This window comes from Aotus nancymaae, unplaced genomic scaffold, assembly GCF_030222135.1.
Source record: "Aotus nancymaae isolate 86718 unplaced genomic scaffold, 86718_ANA_hifiasm-v0.15.2.pri h1tg000020l, whole genome shotgun sequence".
Classification (NCBI taxonomy): Eukaryota; Metazoa; Chordata; class Mammalia; order Primates; family Aotidae; genus Aotus; species Aotus nancymaae.
This window is the reverse complement of record NW_026988432.1, coordinates 32,455,827-32,474,995: the sequence shown is the minus strand read 5'-3', so window position 1 is coordinate 32,474,995 and position 19,169 is coordinate 32,455,827. Positions and strand designations below refer to the sequence as shown.

The following is a 19,169-nucleotide window of genomic DNA, read 5'->3' as shown; positions in this document are numbered from 1 at the left end:
GGAATCCCCAGTACCCAGTATAGCTGGATATTAGAAACTTTCTTTGGTTGCATACATACAGTGAGATTTTTTGTTTCTGGTTGTCCACTGGGAGTCACTTTATCTTTCTGTGTCTCAGTTGCCTTTTACAATGGAGAGTGTGGGGCTAGTTTATCTCAAGCAGCCCCTAGCACACATATGATTAGAAGTTTGCCTCGGCTTGCCGGAATATTTTTCCTTCCCCATAGGGTGTTCTGAACTTTTTTATGGGTTGAAGGGTTGGGGTGGGCCTGAGTTCAACTTCCATTCTGGAGCCAAAGAAGTGAGTAACACTTTACAAAATGAAGAAAGAGAGAAAGATTCATTTCCTACATTGGAAATGGAAATGAGGGCAGATCGAAAAGAGGAGAGGTGAAGTAGAAGGCTTACTTAATGAAAGAACGGTATCTTTGAGGGCAAATTTGAAAATGGGTCATTTGTTCTCCCCAAAGCCATCTTCACTCTGTTTCTTTACCTACCTACCCAGTTACCTATGCATCAATCTATCTGTCCATTCCCTTCATGTGCCAGCATCCATTTCTTTGGCCCACAGGAAAAGGAAGAGCATATCCATACCCATGAAAGGAAAACACTTTCGATATCTGAGAAGAACAAATGACTTGGACTGTCCCCAGGGCCACCAGTCTTCAGCTTGTCCAACTGAGTAAGATCCTTCTGGCCAGATGTCCAGATTGACCCACACCCTGCCTTTTGTGTCAGTGGCCTCTTCCCAAATGCAAGCATCTGGGTTCAGCCAGAGCAATTGGTGCAGATATGTGAGGCCCCACTCTGCCCAGATGGAGTATGTACTTTTGATAAAGGGCCAGCAGAGGGGACATGACGTTTGTTCCTAGGGTAGGAGGACAGGGGAAAAATGGAGTCACCTCCTCCCCTCCTGTGTGGGAAGGTTTAGACGCTATAGAAGTTTGCAGGGAGGAGGGAAGCTGTTCGGAGGGACAGCCTTAGGCTTGCAGATGTCACAGGGAATGCTGGTGGCAGCTGTACCATGGGTAATTTTGGGTGGGAGATGCAGAGAGAGTCCCATTCAGAGAACACTTTGAAAAGACAAGGGAGTAGAATGTCACTGCATAGGAAGCTGGTGAAGGGATTTCTACTACCTCCATAGGGCCCCACAGCGTCCTTCATCTCCCTTCAGTTCTCCTTGTTCTCCAACCCTCCCCTCAAGCTCAGAGAAAGAGAAAAAAAAATAAGAAAGCAACCTGAATTTATGCCAAAAGAGGAACTGCAGCTCCTCAGAAATGGAAGGCAGAGTCATCCTCCTAATATTTTGAATGTGGACTGTGTCCACCTTCAATGCATGCTAGATTGTGAGTTAGAGAGCAGCAAGACGTGTCAGGAATGAGATTGGTGTGAGCAGGGCTCCAGGAACACTGCCGGGCTCCACCAGGGAGATAACAGAATTTTCTCCTTCCTTTGCCTTTTAAATGTAATTCTGTCTGCCCTCTCCAACCTGCACCCTTAACCCTCTAGCTGGGAGCAGTGCAGACATTTAGCCATCCTGGGAAAAGACAGGATCCTTTTCATTAACTTCAGCCTGATTGAAGTCCCTAGAGCCATGAGGGATTTCATTTTCCTCCCTCTCTGCCTCCCTGTCTTGGATCCCTGCACATCCCGACACAGCAAGGCTACCATGAGCAGTGAACTATTTCCCAGTGGGTTGGAATGGAGATAGGGTTCAAGTGGGGGAGGCAGTAGAGAAGAGTCTGGGACTTGTGTTTTTCAAGGCAGTGGCTTTGAGGAGGGATGTGTATACTTCTTGCCCATGCCTCACTTTCCCTTGGATTTCTGAGCCCAGCTTTAGGGTAGAAATCAGCAGCCGGTTATGTCTGGTTGTCAGTGCCAGACTGGACAGATACGGTCTCTAGGGGAGGTTTCTGCAGAGGTGCTCGAGGCTAGTGGACTCAACCAAGCCTGTTGTTAACTAGCAATGTGATCTTGAAAATGTCACTGATAAGAACTTAGTCTGGAGTTTTAAAAACGGCTTTAGTAGCAAAACACTGGTTTTCAACTCAAGTTGCTTACAAGAAACAGGGAAAAGCAGAGCCCCTCTGAGTGAAGGTAGAGAGAGACAGGCACCGTGCGGGCCCTTGGTCTACACATTTTCTCACCCCAGTTCCCCAGCAGAGGTGGCTCCTGAGCCCACTGGGTACACCATGATTTTCTCCTCCCCTACAGGGACCTCCAGCTGCCTCCTTCAGACCCTGACACTGTAAGAATGGAACTGTTTTGCAGGATCCCGATGTAGATGGTCTGTGATCTTTTTCTTTATTTTGAATCCACACCTGAGCACCATATATTATCACCTGAAGTTCAGCTGTTTCTCCATTCCTTGGTGTGGAATGTGTAGACTTATGGGAAATAATCTGCTTTGAAAAGGGGAGTGCTCAAAGTGCAGGGCCTACGTTTGGCCCAACAGCCCATGCATTTGGTTAATACATGGTTAAAACCCAGAAGCCAGAAAGGCAGGAGGTCATGGCTTAGTGGTGAGGAAGACACACTGTTATACACACCGTTCTTTCAGGACTCATTGTAAGGAGATGTCACAAGCCTTGCCTTTGGTTGTTTCCCAGGTCAGAAACACCTTCAATGCATGCTAGAATGTGGGTTAAATATTCCAAATCTCACAAGAAAAGGAATCCAGAAGTTTTATGCGTCATTTGAGTTCCATCCCAGACATTATATCCCTGCATCCCCCCACACATCATCAGATACACTAAAACATCTGAACTGGGATGGGCCCATTTAACATTTTACTGTTTTAACCAGAGCAACGGGTGAGACCACTGTCTCTCCCTGGTGATGGATTTACTCACCATTCAGCTTCTTTCCCTTTTATACTGTTCTTCCTTAAATTTAACTTCCAATTTCTACACTGAAGCCCCAGCCAATATTCTCTAGTAAAACCTTTAGTGGCTGGAGAAGAGCTTGTCCCCAGTGCCTGAGTTGATTAATTCATTCAAATATTTGAGTGCCTCCTTCACACAGGAAATGTACTAGGCGCTGAGTGCCGTTTCCTTTTGTCAGCTTGGAGGATATCGTAAGCCTGCCTCTCACACTTCTGTTCTCTAGGCTCAGCACTTTAAGCATTCTTGTCCTCACCTCTGGGCTGACAATATTTCCCCTTTCCTTTTAAGTCATTTGACAAACAGGTTATTTAGTGACTAATTGTGTGTCTAGACTCTTCTCAACACATTAAGAAATGCAAATTTTCCATAAGATAGAAGCCATAGTCTTGTTAGGGTCTTGTTGAGCATGTTCTTGTTAAGTGAAAAATAGAAGAGTAAAAATACATACAACAGCGTGAAACAAAACTTTTATGTTTTCATTTTTGAGACAGTCTTACTCTGTTGCTTAGGCTGGAGTACAGTGGCACGATCTCGGCTCATTGCAACTTTCACCTTGCAGGTTGAAGCAATTCCTACAACCTCAGCCTCCTGAGTAGCTGGTACTACAAGCGTATACCATCACACCTGGCTAATTTTTTTTTTTTTTTTGAAAATTTTTTTTAGTAGACATGGGGTTTCACCATGTTGGGCAGGCTGGCCTCAAACTCCTGACCTCAAGTGATCCACCGGCCTCAGCCTCCCAAAGTGCTGGGATTATGGGCATGAGCCACTGCACCTGGCCTCGAAACAAAACTTTTAATAAATTAAGAACTCATGCCTCTGGCTTTTCTGTAAGAGAAGGAAAAGGGGATCTAAGTGTTCTGGGAAGAGCGGGACAAATTCTAACTTTTATGAGTTAGAGACATAAAGAATAATAACCAGAGATGCCATATTGCTGTTTCCAATCAAACAAATGGATCTGGTCATATTTCAATCCCCAAACCCTTGACATGAGGAAATAGTGCATATTTGAAGATGCTTTGAACACCTTTGTGGTTTATATTTAGCTGTGGGATCTCAGAACTAGGAGGAACTAGACATTGTGGTCATGTGCCTCTTGTGACTTGGGAAACCTTGTCTAAGGCAGTAGGAAGATCTCTGCCATCTGTACTCCCAGAAGGATTTGAGCTCTGATTCCAATATGCTAACACATGGTGGTGGTCATGTCCTTGCAAAGGTCACTCCCATGCCCATACCTCATCCCAGCCATTTTTCCCCCTCCTCTCCAGCTCCATCCTAATCTTGTGCCAAGCTCAAGCTAGAGGTAAAGGTTTATTGATAAATTCAGATGAGTGAATGATCATTATCAATTAAATACAAGCATTTCTGAGAGGAAGAGTTAGTTAAGGGTGGTTCACAGGGACACATACTTTACATTACTTTCTGGCTCATTTGACTAATAGTCTGGCACTCAGCTTTTTTCCTGTGTCACATCTCCTCAACAAATGGTCTACAGTGTGCTATAATTCAGAGACATTTTATTATAGAAGAAAAAGCATGAGCTTTGGGAAATTATAGTTGGGGATTTAAATCCCAAATACATATACTAGCTGTGAAACCTAGAAAATGTTACTTAGCTTCCATAAGTCCCAATTTTCCCATCAGTAAAAAGGAGATACTTTCTGTCTCATGAAGGAGTTGTGAAGATTAAACATGAAAAATTACATAAAGCAGCACTCAGTATGCCAGCCACCCAGGTGATCCTCAATGTATCCTAATTCCCTACCTTTCTCCTTAAGGTAGGCTGTGGCTGGTACTTAACAGATGCAAGTGGAGGTGTGTTAGGATTGGCCACTTCCTTTCTTCACATCTTTGCTCTTGCACCTGCTCCCAGCTGAAGTGCCTTGCTCTGACACCTTTCCATGTGAATTCAAGGCTACATGCAAACTCCATCTTATTTCAACAAGCCTACCCTGACTGCTCCTTGCTTCGTTTCCCCAGTTTGATGCTCACACTTGACTGCACTCTGCTCCCACTGAGATGTACATGTGTCTGCATGTCTGATTCTTCCACCAAACTATAGGTTCCTTGAAGGCAGGGACTGTCAGTTCCTGGCAAGTGGCCTGGTGGGCTGTGGCTTGGCTGTTTTATTACAATCAGAGAGATCAAACCAACTCTTCACCAGGGTGGTGCCGCCTGCCCCCAAGACGCCTTCCACATGGGGGGGTCTAGCCTGCAGTATGGGGTGTGGGGAAACAGTGCAGCTTGTACCTTCTCCACCTCTCTTCTGCTGGGTGCTAGCTTCAACATCACTTCAGCACCATTTTTGGCAGTCATTTAGGGAAGCTAAAAAATCCAGTTGAGCTTTTCTGAAGGCTGGAGGCCCTGGGGCTCAGCATGACTTCTCTTTCTTGACCCAAACAAAATATTGTTACAGCAAACATGAAGTCTTTCCTATTTTTCACAAATGCTCTTCAGGCCTAACAAAGCTGGCAGTCCCCCTCCTTGAATCAAAATAAGCATCTGCCCTTTTTTTCTTTATCTCACACTTTCCCAGCATTTTTAAGCAATAATAAAGAAGGCAACTATTTTACTAATTAATCGTGTTTTTTTTTTTTTTTTTTTGAGACAGAGTTTCGCTCTTGTTACCCAGGCTGGAGTGCAATGGCGCGATCTCGGCTCACTGCAACCTCCGCCTCCTGGGTTCAGGCAATTCTCCTGCCTCAGCCTCCTGAGTAGCTGGGATTACAGGCACGCATCACCACGCCCAGCTAATTTTTTGTATTTTTAGTAGAGACGGGGTTTCACCATGTTGACCAGGATGGTCTCGATCTCTTGACCTCGTGATCCACCCGCCTCTGCCTCCCAAAGTGCTGGGATTACAGGCGTGAGCCTCCGCGCCCGGCCCAATCATGTATTTTTGATTGACGTTTTCTGTGCAAAACCCTGGAAAAGATGCAAAAATATTTAAAACCTTAACTTTAGTCTTAATATTGATTAAACACAGAGGTGCAGAAACTACATATAACTGACTCTTATTCTTTTATGTTGTATCTGATTGTTTGAAGCATAAACGATGAAAAGCTAAGTCGTGTATACAATCATAGGCAACATATGACAAAGGGAAACTGAGTCACACATAGATGTGAAGAGTAGAGGACCATTTGTACTGAGCTGAGTTTTTTTTAAAGGAAAAATAATAAGCCCACTTAGAGGAGTTGGATCTTTGTTGCTGAAGCAGTAATTCTTGGATCACAGACCACTCTGATAGCAGGAAGAAAACCAGGGCCCCTTTCTCTAAGGAAATAATTGCATCTGTAGATTCACCCATACTTATAATTGCAGAGAGCCATGAACCTGATGAAGGCCATCCATAGCCCACGATTCCTAATTTAAGATCCTTTGAAGAACTGGTAGCACATAGAGATGGCAGCAAGAGAGAGGCGATAATGCCGGAGATGGGACACAAATTGGGAAGGCCATTGAGCCTAGACTCTCAGTCCAGAAATCTCACATTTGCCTTTTGTGATCCTACTTCTGTAGCTCTCATACAGGCTATGGTAAGGCCATTGCTGATCAGTTGTCGTGGGGATACTGTATGCAAACTGAAAATTCCTGAGGAATTTTCCTGTTTTCTTTTCTAGCTCCTCACAGCCAGTGACCTTGCAGCCAATGACCTCAAAGGATTTCAGCCACAGGTAAGTTCCACTGATGCTTTTATGAAGTTTGGAAGAGTGAAATGCTCCAGAATTTGGTGGTCAACAAGCACCCTTGGGACCAGGACAGAAACCTTGACGTTGGATTTCTAGCTTCTTTCCCTCGAAATGCTAACTATGAAAATGATCCGGCAGCTTACTCCCCTCCTCCGGCTCCTCTCATTCCAGCATGGACAAAGCCACCTCTTTTTGCTCTTTCATTCCTAATATTTTATAGTAGAAAAATATATATAGATAAGATGCTTGGAATGTTAAGTGCTGGGGACTCAGCTTAAGGAAGGGTTAAACCAAAATCAGCAGAAGGTGGGGTGGGGTTGGGGTTCTTCCCTGTTTTTCCCTCTTTTTGGACAGGATACGCGCACATTTCTGTAATCTTTGCAGAAAATGCCTCACAGTCAAGATCTGATAGCCATGTTAATCTCAGATTCCTGCAGAGGCAGACAGTTGAGGTTTGCTGATCTTGGTCAGGAAATGGGCCACTGTTATCTCTGGCCAGAGTGGTGTTTGGAGGTTACTATGGACAAACTCTGTGAGGATGTAGGCAAGGGCTTTCTGGAGACCTTTTTTGCAGGGGTGAAGATGGACGTCATCCTTCATGTCTCTGGAAAAGGAGTCTATACACAAAATGTAAACACCAACACACATACACAGAAATCCAAGAAATACAAAAGCCCTTGTTTTCTCACATAGAGCCCAGTGTAGGGAGAACACGTACATAAAGAACAATAAATCCAAAGGTGATTATTAGGGTACTCAGCCCCTGCCTCTGTCCCTTTTTCAGAATGAAACTTTCTGTCACCCTTCAACTCAGTGCCTGCCTCAGGATCCCACAGTGCTGTACCTTTGTGGGAAAATACGTCCTAGCTAATGGCAGTGAACTTCCAGGGGCAGAGCAAATAATTTTCTAATTGCAGGAATTTCAATATTTGGGAATGTTTTCTTCTTTAAAGGTGTTTCACATCCAGGAGCTCACTGCATCCTCCTTATGCTTCTCCCATGTGAGTGACAGTCACTGCTGAGGAATCTGAGGACCCAGTCCTGATGCAGAGTGGCCCGAGGTCACACAGAGAGCTAGGAACAGGTGACGGAGGTGGGGGTCGGTTAAAAGAAGAGAATTAACAGAATCAAGGGCCCCATTGCTGAGAATCAAAGATAGATTCATACACTAGTATGGGGTGTTTTCATCTCATCTTGTTGATCCCCCTGTCTGGAAAGTAGTGAGTTTTTAGACATAGATTGCCGGTAAGCCTTTTTTTGTCAACCATTGAAAACTGTTAATTAATTACTTATTCACATACTTACACAAACTTCCAGTTGGGCTAAGGGAATGTGAAACAAAAACAAAAAGAAAATCAACATTTACCACCTACCCCACTCACCTCCACACTCATACATGGTGGCAATCCCAGCTAAATATTTTCTTTAATCTGAAAGTTTATAAAATTAAAGGAAATTGTGTGGCGCTGTTTTACTGCTTGAAAAGGACACATGGTGGAGACTGAGTTTATTGGAGTTGTGTGCGTGTGTGTGGTTTTGGCATGGTTTTCTTCTGAGCCAAACACATTCTCTCCCTGTTTGTTGACCTACACTTTTAGATATTAGATTTAAAGTAATCGAGCGAGCTGTCCAGTGAAGGAGAAGTTAGAGATATTTGAGTTCGTGCATAACATTTGAGGGCACGGTCCTAGAAAGGCAGCTTCCAGACTACCCCACAGCCAGCCCCACGGCTTCCAGTGCAGATGGCTTGCTCCCCTGGTTCTGTTCACCCCTTCCATGTTTTTCCATTTGCATGCCATCCTCCTGAGGCTAGAAGCATAAATGCATATTTTTCACTCCTCAGGATGCCTATTCTTGAGGCCAGGAAGTCCTGGGAAACTTGTGGCCAGGGTGTAATGCCCAGATCAAAGTTAATTCTCTAGTGAAAGACTCAGATGTGTCTCAGGTCAACACTACCCTTTGGGTGCTTTTTAAAACAGAAACAGAAAGCTGTCCACAGGCTTTGCACTGCCCCCTCCAGCCCCACTGCACCAAACTGCTGGCTTCTGTTGTTATTCTTCCCCTTCTCTCTTTGGGTTTCAGATGAAACTGAGTCCCATTCAATAATTCATGGGTGTGTTCGCCTTCAGAATCCATCACTGACTGTCAGAAGGGGACTCACTGAGGACCCCTCCCAGGGATAATGTATCTATCCTCTCAGCTTCTGCATGGTACACACTTATCACTTGAATGTAGAGGTTTTCTGTTTGTTTGTTTTCCTGCTTCAGACTCTTAAGGAAAATAGTTTCGGAATCTTCGATGATTTTGAAAATGTGTAGCATAGTGACTGTGCTGAGCTGGATTTTCTGTTCATTTGTCTCTGTCTTCTCTCTACATCCAGATAGAGAAGAGGAAGGTAAGGAAGTGAGTATCTGCCTTTCTCCTCATGGTTATTGGTTACTAAAAATGCCATGCTCATTCCTGGAAATAAACACATGACTTTTTAGGATGAGCCTGAAAGCTCATGTTTTCTAAGGTATTGTGCTTTGGGGTAGGGGAGTGGTCTCCCCAGAAGCTGGTGAGCCTGGCTTCTGGGCCACAGGGTAGAGCTTCTCCTAGAGTCAGGCCTGGTGCTGGTGGTAGGCGGGTACTATTCTCAGCTAGTTTTAAAGGCACAGATGGAAAAGCTTCTGAAATTCACACCTAACCCACCCTGACTCTTCTACCTCCAAACATGTCTCCTTTTACTTTCTAACATCCTGTTCTTCTTGCCTTTTGAAGCAGCAGACACACTTGGGTATCTTCCTTTCTAAGTCTTTGGGTTATTGGAAATGAGAGCTCTCTCTTCCTTTGGTCAGGTTAGTGTTCTCTATTCCCAAGAGGAATAAAAGCTGACATCTAATTCTCTTTAGTAAAAGCCCAGTAACCATATGCTTTCCTCTGTGTTTTTCTTTTACTCCTTTTTTTCCTCTAATATAAAAGTTGTAAGTGTTCATTGTAGAAATTTGGAATATACAGAAAACCATAAGAAAAAAATACCCTATTAGTTTACCTCAGAAACATAGACAATGATGTTTTGGGGTGTAGTCTTCTGCTCTTTGTTCTACATAGACACACACATCGATAAATTTTTTTAATGATCTTATTTTATATGGTTGTTTGTTACCTTATTTTTTGTTTGTTTGCATGCTTTCCACAACACTACCAAATCTAGCAGCTAGCCAGGCTTGCACTAGTCGTTAGTACCATCATTCATTTACTACTCTCCTCTTGCTAGACATCCCATCGTTTTGCAGACTGAGATCTCCAGGGGCAATCCAAGGCAAATGCTGGCATCCAGTGCCTTCATCCAGGATACAAAGAGCATCCAAGCCTTCTTGGGATTTATTTATTTTTATTTCTCGGTTCCTACAGGAATGTGCAGGCTGCTTAAGCTTTGCAGTAAAGTCCCCATGGGTGATGCCCATGTGCTTGTGCACAGGCTTACAAGGCAGGGGATGTGATAAGGAAATAGCCATAGAATGGGGACCAAATTCAGTTGCAGGTCCTGCATGCCCAGCCACATTGTCGGAACAGTGAGGTGACAAAGAACATCCCCCACAGAGGAAAGCACAGACTAAAGGATTTGGTCCTTACCAGCTACATAAACCTTCTTTTGTCTCAGAGAGTAGGATGGTTTTTTTTAGGAAAAATGGAGTATTAATTTAAGTGTGGGGCAAGTGTAATTGCCACCTATGAAGAGTGGCTATTATAATGAGTTTCTAAAATGTCAGTTGCTACTATGGTCAAGGGCACATTGTGGTGGAAGGTGAGAAGAGAGTAAACCAGAACACACAGGAAAACGTGTTTTACTGTGGAGAAAACAGAACTTTCCATGACTTAGTTGCCATTTCATTCAACAGGCATTCATGGAAGACCTTTCTGTGGGGTTTCCAGCTAGGCACAGACCCTTCCCCAGATGTTGACTGTTCTGGAATGTTCTGCCACCAGTATTACTTTTGCGACCCTCACGAAGTTACCTAATGTCTTTGATCTTGATTTACCTTATTAAGCAAAGGAGTTGTATAGCTTATTTCACAGAGAGTATGAGCATTGAATGAGACAATGCAAGTGAAACCAGCCTAGCATGGCTGGAATGTGCAGTGAGGTGTTGTTTTCTTCCATTAGAGAAGTGCAGTAAGTTAATTAAAAATTCAGATGAAGAAGAAATATTATGTCTTAGAACGAGCAGGGAAGTCTTCCAGGCAGAGGTGCTATTATACTTGGGGCAGGATGGGTGAGAAGAAAGTGAGGCAGTAGACGTATTCCAGAGCAGGGGAAGCATGGATGAAGGCCAAGACAAGAGTGGTGATGCTTGGGTATAATCGGAGGTCTGGAGTGATTTCATTGCCGAGCCTCAGAGGAAAGCATGTTGGGAAATTACATACAAATTAAAGTGGGTCCAAATTTCAGGTCTTAAAGGTCTTCAAAATGTAATAATAGTTGTTTTTTTTTTAAAAAATAAAAGTCTGGAAAATCAATTGGACTTAAAATTTAACTGTTATTAAAGTTTTCAAACTTACACAAAAGGTAGCATAATAATATAATAAACCCATGTACCTATTATCCAATCTCAATGATATGCTGCTTAAAAAGCCCACATTTGTAGCATTTGCTCATTTCTGTTATGTAAATATCTCCATCATGACCAGTTTTAAGCTACCAGTGGTTTAGAAACCTGTTGGCAAAGTCTTTGACAGTCAGCTCTGCACCCCAGCATGCCACTCGGATAGCTTTCCCAATCGTTACCATACCATTTTCCAGACTTATCTATACTCTCATCTACTTTTGTTTTTAATTTTAAATTTTTTGGGGATATACTTTAAAACAAATCCCAGTCATCATGTTATTTCACTCATAAATAATGTCACTAATTTAATCTAACACATAAGGGCTTTTTAGCACAATCACAATGCCATTATCACATCAATTAAAATTACCAGTAATTTTAAAATATTTTCAAATACACAGTTCATATTCAGACTTTTCTGATCATTTTTAATATACCATGTTTAGTTGGTTTGTCTGAATCAGGAAACAGAATTTAGATTTTTGGAATCTATCTGAAGACAATGGGAGGCATTGAAGGTTTGAGGGCAGGAAAGAGTCAGAACTGTGATGGAAGAAGATTCCTCAGTGAGTAGAAGGCATGATGAAACCACGAGCGGATCCAGCACTCAGTCTGTGCTGTTGGTCCAGACGAGTAGTAGGGAATGATGGTGGGCTGAGGACAGTCGGGGTATCACGGAGCAGATGAATGCCTATAAGTTTGGTGGCAGAATTAGTGGACCAGCAGTTGCTCAGTAGCTGGAGAATTCAGGATGCTGTTAACCAAAGTGAGGGCCTACAAGAAGCGCAGTGTTCATTCCTGGAGTAAAAACAATTAAGTGTCCAAAGGAGGAAGGCTCAGTCCTCCTCAAATGAACCCTTTCTCCACTTTCCTTAGTCCCCACAATTAGTCCTACTCAGAGATTACCAGAGGACACAACATCTGCAGAACAATCCTGGGTTCCACGAGCTCTCACCTCAAAGTTTTGATGCAAAACCCCCAAGTGTTCAGAGAGGAGAAGCTACTTTTTAGGAAGGTGTGACTGTGGAGTTTCTGCATGGAGAGAAACCTCACTGTGCTTATCTCCCAACAGAAAAAGGAAGGCTGAAGCAGGGCAGGGGCTGGGACAGCAGCTGGTGTTTTGACCAGCGTCTACGTATTTGATTGCTACAGATGGGTATTGCTACACTGGGAAATAGAAGGGGAGTTAGAGTTAGAAGGGGAGCGAGAGTCTTCCGACAGCTCTTTTCTTTTGTAGAAGGATATCCCTGAGTTCCCAGGTTGCTTGTTCTTCTAGGGTTGATCAGGTTTTTCAGAACAAAATCACCATTATCTGACTCAACTCTAAATGGACATCAGCTGTCTACAAGTTCAGCATCAACACTTATAAAGAGCAAAATGGAAACTCTGGGTTTTCCAGGGCACCGAGCCTCATTAGACTAGAGTTAGTAGTAGTGCATGTTTACTCTGCTTTTGGCTCAGTACACATACACCAAGGACTTACTGAGCATATATAGATGCCGGGAGGTACTCTTTGAACTTTCCATGTATTTTGTCACTTAATCCTTACAACACTTTGTGAAATCAATAGGAACATTATCCCCATTTTACAAGTCAGCACACAGAGGCACAGAGAAGTTAAGTCACCCAGCCAGTATGTGCCAGAAGTGGGATTTGAACTCAGGTAGTCTGGCTCCAGCATCTGTATTCTTAACCACTTACGCTATGCCATCCCGAATTAGATTTATCTCTGCAGAGAACACAGACCAGTGTGACCACTGGTCAGTTCAGGACAAGTGGCTTCACCTTCATTTTCAAAGATTATATTGAGTTTCCTTGATCTTTGACAAGGTCTATGAAAAAGCAATTTCTTCATTTGAGTAATAGAGAGAATTGCTGCAGAGCATTTTGAATGCTTCCACCTTGGCAAATAGTTTCTTGCTGTTCTCATTCCTGTCCTTCCGCAAACTCTCAAAGGGAGAATCATGGTTTTTCCTCCCGCAGAGGAGGAAACTGATGTGAGACAGAGGTAGGCAGAGCTAGCAGTGAGGATACAGGTTTCTTGTTTTGACTTCACCACATAATATTTACTTTGCTATTTAGGAAAGAGCCATCCCAAAGCAGAGCAGTGAGTGTATAAGGAAGTCCTGCAGCTGGAGCTTCCTTACACCCTCCCACACTCCCACACCTCTATTTTAAAATGGAATGAGACCTAGTGACCACGAAAAGCTGCCATTCCCAGCCTTGGCTGCAGACAGGAATTATCAGGGCAGTTTGAAAAATACGGGAATCCAGTCCTAACCCCTGTAGTGTGGATTGAATTGGTCTGGATGGGGTCTGGATATTGGTATTTTCAGAAGCTCTCCAAAATTCAAGTCAGCCTCCTCATTTTCTAGATTAAAGATTCCAGTAAGGAGGAAGTCTTGAAGAAAAGAAGAGGCCAAGGCCTCACATTCAAAAAGCCATTCATATCCCAGGAACGTGCCGTGTGCATCTCTTGCCCCCTGGAGCCCATTCCCCACAAAGCCCGGTTATCTCTCTCACTCTGCCCCTTTCACAGCGAATCTGCAGTCTGGGCACAAGAAGTATAACTTAGCATGGATTCTGTAAAGCCCTCACCTGTGTTCATTCCCGGTTCTTTCCATTCAACAATTGAGACTTGCCCAAGATTGTAAACTAGCGAGTGATGGCATTTGGGTTTATGGTCTTCTCTGCCTGCTGTGTAGACATTCTCTGTGGGTCTAAAAGATACCCAGAAAGATCCAGCTTCACAATGCTGCCCTGGAGAGATCATGCATTAGACGGCCCCCACGCAGCATTCACTGACTTCCAGGGCAGGCTTGATCCCATGAGTTGGCTTGCTCAGACGATCGCTTAGTAAACACATGCCTTTATTCTCTAGGCCTTTTTTCTAGCTTGCCTTGTATCAGCTGTGCCATGGATCTTTGCTCTCTGATCCCATGCTATGCAGAGTATGGGCTGCAAGCCACTGCTGGCCTGTCAAGTGTGTGTCTCTGGTCCACTATGGGATACTTTTAGAAACTTTTATAGCAGTTTGACGTTTTTGTGATACCCAAGCGTGTGAATGTTTTTCTACTGATTTATCTTTATAGTATTTTACCAAAGTATCCATACAAAAATATGAATTAAGGACAAAACATCTGGTCCTTCATCAAAGATCATTTGACAAGCTCTGTTCTAGTTAACCAACACTGAGCTTTTCTGGTTTTAATAAAAGAGTAGGATTTGGACTTCTGCTTTGTCTTTTTCTTCTTCTATGAGCCTATATGTGAATATTTGTAATAGGAATAATTTTCACCCTCACCCCCCAAAAAATGGTTGGTTCCACTTGTAACAGTCTCTTTCTTGCTATTTTTAGGATAACTGCACACAATGTGTATCTTTTCTCATAATTCCTGAGGAAACCCATTTAATTTTTTTTTTTTTTTACCAGACGTGTGACAATAACAGGGCATTTTAAACAAAAATATTTGCCCACGTGCATACATACACCTCACACTGAAGCCCAAACTGATGCTTTTACTCTCTTACATGAAATCAACAGTTTCCTCCCATAAGTAGTATACATTTTCTTTGCACTGTTTGCCTTCACAGTGTTTTTAGTAGATTTTTTTTTTTTTTTTTTTTTTTACCAGCATTGGCATTTGGTCCTGGAGAAAGAAGTTCTCCAGGTGTTTTCCAGAAAGTCTGGCATTTCAGTGGAATATTCTGAAGTCTTAATAAGTTCTCCTGGGATACTAAATCTCTAGACCTCAGTGAATATTTTCTTTTTTAATTCCAATATGTTCTGACCATCTGAGGGGCTGTGTGCAGGTGGGCCTGACTTTAAAACAAACCTAATGTGCCGAAGGTCACGTGTGAGAAAATTGATAGATGACAGGTAGGTGTTGGTGGGGAAGTGATTATTCTTATGCAGAAAATTTTTTCCACTTGATCAAGGGAATCAGTATAAGTCATCTCTGCTAGTATATTCAAATATGATGTCATTTTTCAAAATCTGACTTAAACTCCATTTTTTTTCACAGTGGAAATATAAACAAAGTGAAGCCAACTGCTTGAATTAACTCTGAATGGTACCCTTAGCAACAAGGGTGTAGAAGTAGATAATGTCTCTGACTCCTTGAGACTCCAAAGATTTACTTATTCTGTGATTCCTTCCACTGTCTCTACATCTTCAGGTTTTCATTCTTGTTTTTTTCTCTTCAGTCCTTTTGGTAAAGAGGCCTAAAGATGAGCTTCTTAAAAATTCTCCTGTAATTCTTGCTCACTTGAGGCCTGGGGTTATTGATGTTTTGTACTGTATCTCTAATGTCTGCGTTTATTAGTAGATTTAGTTACAGCATCATATGTTCCTGTGTCTAAAATGTTAGTATGATACATGACCGTGCTCTGTACATTTTTAGGTCTAGGAATGACTCCTGTGTAGTAAATACAAATTCACAAATCACCTTTAGGGTTTGAAAGCTTTCTTTTTCTTAATTCCTTTATCAGGATAGTTCCAAGCCTCCCTCTGAGGATGGAAGATGCCCGTCTCCACAACAAATAACCAAGCTCGCTTTTTTAGTTCCTTCCAACTTCACTACCTGGCTCCTACTCTAACCTTTTTGTTCTTGCACCTGTCTACCCACCCTGTTTCCTACCATGCTGTACCAAACAAAAGACATCTATTGAGAGGTGTCAGGAGATCTCCACATGAGAGGGGCCCTCATAGTAAAACATCTTGCAGATCTCACGTGGCTTCTTCCAGACATCTGCTTGCTTGTGTTTGGAGGCTGGGTTAAGACTGCAGACAGCCTCGACTACATTTTTTGTGTAGTTTCCTGATAGTGGCCATCCTCTTCCACCGCCCTCCAGGTCTGCCATGATTTCCTTTGTATACCTCTCACCTTCCTAAAAATGTGTACCAGAGTTACTGGCAGAACTCCTGTTTCTAATGGGTGACCCAAGGCAATGGTGCATGGAGAGAAAAGCTTCTTGTGATATTGTTGTAATTTTTACAGCTATAAATAGTAAAAATTGATGCTTGTTTAGCAACAAAACATAAATCTCTCCCACCTTGCTGTATCTAGTATCAAGCACAGAGAACATTTCCCATTACTTTATAGCTTGGTAGTTAAGAGCAATGATTTTGGAACCAAACTAATAGGTCTGAATCACAGGTCTGCCCTGTACTAGCTGTGTGCCTCTGTAAGTTATTTAACTTTTATGGGTAGAGTCCTTCTTAGTAGAGGAAGGATACTTATCCCATGGAGTTTTTAACAGGATTGAGTAGATAGGCCCATTGAAAAGTATCTGGCATCTGGTAAACACTCCCTAAATGTGTACTATAATTCTTATTACTCTTATAAATTACGTAATTGAAATTGATCTTGGACTGCTGAAGTCAGGATTAGGACACAAATTGCACCTTCCCAAGACCATATGACTAGAGTTTGAGATTATCCAAGAGGAAAAAAACAAACAAACAAAATAAATGAAACCCACAAAACCTAGATTCACGTAACCTTTCACTAGGCTGTTTATAATGCTTGCCATTCTAAATGAGCAATGATAAACACTGTGGTCTTGGGAGAATGGCCCCAGGAGGGGATTGAGGAGGACAGAGACTGATGAGAACAGGCTAAGGGTTGGGTAGGGACTGTTTCATCGGGAGAAGGGAGCACCCTACACTTGCCTTCATTGACTGTTTCCTTCTCTTCCCACCTATGGCACTTTCTGAACTCACATTTTATCTTTTACTCATGGAAGAGGAATGGCTATAGGGTACTAAAAATGATTTTTTTAAACAAATGTATCAGGAGATCATTCATCCACAGAGTATTGCCCCATTTCAGCAAACTTCTCAGGCCCAGTGATCCTCCGCATATTTCTGGAGGTCCACTTTGGCTCCTACCCTGTGGGAGATACACAGGTGCAGTAATTGATTGCCCAGAAACGTCAGTGAGGAACCGGACCAAAGGGCATTTGGATGTTTGGAGAGACTGCACTAGGACTTAGGGATTTTTAAGGATTTTATATGATGACTTTCACACTGCTAAATTCAGTTGCTTCCATATGAAAGAAAAATAAGAGATGATTCAAGAAGCACATGTGTTTTGGATTTAATGGGCCATCGGGAGAGCAAGAGGGCATCTGCAGAAGAGAGCCATCCAGGCTGCAGGACTCTTGTTTCCAGCAAATAGTCCATTGTTGACGTGGTGATAGGGCAAGTACTTTGCTGATGGAAAAAAGAGAGGTCTGTGCCACCCTTAATTGTATTGTGAGAAAATGCAGCTGGCTAAATTTGGCTTCCCGCCTTTGATATGGGTAGGAACAGAATTCCCGAAGTAGAGAATGTGAGGTGAACATTGTATTAGGCTGTTCTTGTACCGTTACAAAGAAATACCCAGGACTGAGTAATGTATTTGAAAAAAAGAGGTTTAGTTGGCTAATGGTTCTGCAGGCTTTTTTCAGGAAGTATGGTGCTGGAATCTGTTTGGCTTTTCGGGAGCCCTCAGGGAGTTTACAATCATGGCAGAAAGTGAAGGGGAAGCAGGCATATCACATAGCCAGAGCAGGAACAAGAGAGCGAATAGGGGCAGAGGTGCAACACGTTTTAAATGACCAGATCATGTGCAAACTCAGAGACAGAGTTTTCTTATCACCAAGAGCCCAAGTCAGTCATGAGGGATCTGCCCCCATGATCCAAACACCTCCCACAAGGCCCCACCTCCAAGATTGAGAATTACATTTCAACATGAGATTTGGGTGGGGACAAATATCCAAACTATATCAAGCATGGTGTAAATACAATCTGTGTGCTTCGAGCAAAAAGTAGTTGCTCAATAAATATTTGTGGGACCCATTCTAGTGCTGTTTATATACTCAGGGGCCAAAGCAAATCCCTTAACAAAGGGTACAAATTCTGACAATTACTGTAATGCTTTCTGGCCTTGGGAGCATATCAAAGATGTCTTCTACTACATGTCTTATTTTTGGAGTTCACAAGTTTCGTGAGCCTATTTTAGGACAATCAAGTTTTGGAGATTTACTTGCCACTCACCATAATTTTATGGTATAACAGGAATGTTCAGGTACCTCTGGAGGTGGAACCAAAAGTAGACAGCTTTGAATTAAATCAGTTTCATTCACCCACCTCCAGCCCATTGCATTTTTGGTATCTTGGCATCTTGTGAACAGTGGCTTAAGGCAGGGGTGGGTAAGAGGAGAGGGGAGGGTGTTGGCAAAAAGAAATCTCATCCTGCAGGCATCTAGAGAGACAGCACATTTCATTCTTGATAAACTCCAGCCGAAAAGAGCAATCAGCTAAACAAGAGCTGGACAAATTAAATGGCTGAGTATTATTTCAAAGGAGAGCTCAGGCAGCATCAGAAATTCCCCATCAGCTGTAATAACGCCAATTACTTTGCCAATTGCAGATTCCATCGTGATGTGTTTAGTGCAATCAGGCGTCGGACTCTTGCAGGGGCCTGATGGGTTTTGTTTACTCTGAATATGCATTTGTGGAGAATCTTTTGCACCTAAAGGCTTAGAGCTCTGAACGTCCTTCGTTCGATCCAGATTTATACACAGCTGAGGGAGATTATCTTTGAGATGGAGGCAGGGGCAGGCTGGGCAGGCTGGACCCAGTGCCCCCGCCCCTCACTGGAGAATGCCTGGGATTTAAATATAAAGAGCACAGCTGGGTTTGGTGGTTCTTAGTGAATGTGGCAATCTCCAGAAAATCTCTGTGTAGATTAACCAACCAGTTAATAAATATATATTTCTGATTACGAGCAAGGCTTCTTGGCATGTTGGAGTGTCGGACAGATAAACATTAAGCAGCAATAACAAACATGTAGCTGGGAGGAGAGACTCGCCAAGAGTTCATTAAGCATTAAATACTGACAAATGGGGGTGCGGGGACTTTCATTGTCTCCCTTTGAGAGTCATTTGGTGAAATGTCAAACATACAGATCATTTCGAATATGGAAAGAGAGAAGAAAGGAAGATATCTACTCTAAT

At 42.9% G+C, this 19,169-nt stretch overlaps 1 protein-coding gene across 4 annotated transcripts in view; it reads left to right on the top strand.

Moving 5' to 3' along the window:
* Positions 1-19,169, top strand: part of SETBP1 (SET binding protein 1) — a 372,922-nt gene that overhangs the window by 185,523 nt on the left and 168,230 nt on the right. For 3 of the 4 annotated variants that reach the window (XM_012440796.3, XM_012440793.2, XM_012440794.2), the window contains exon 3: positions 6,509-6,562. In XM_012440796.3, coding sequence (XP_012296219.2) covers positions 6,509-6,562 — 54 coding nt within the window. Of the gene's footprint in view, positions 1-6,508; positions 6,563-13,540; positions 14,704-19,169 lie in introns of those variants that run through there. The other variant, XM_064379223.1, reaches the window with a different exon arrangement.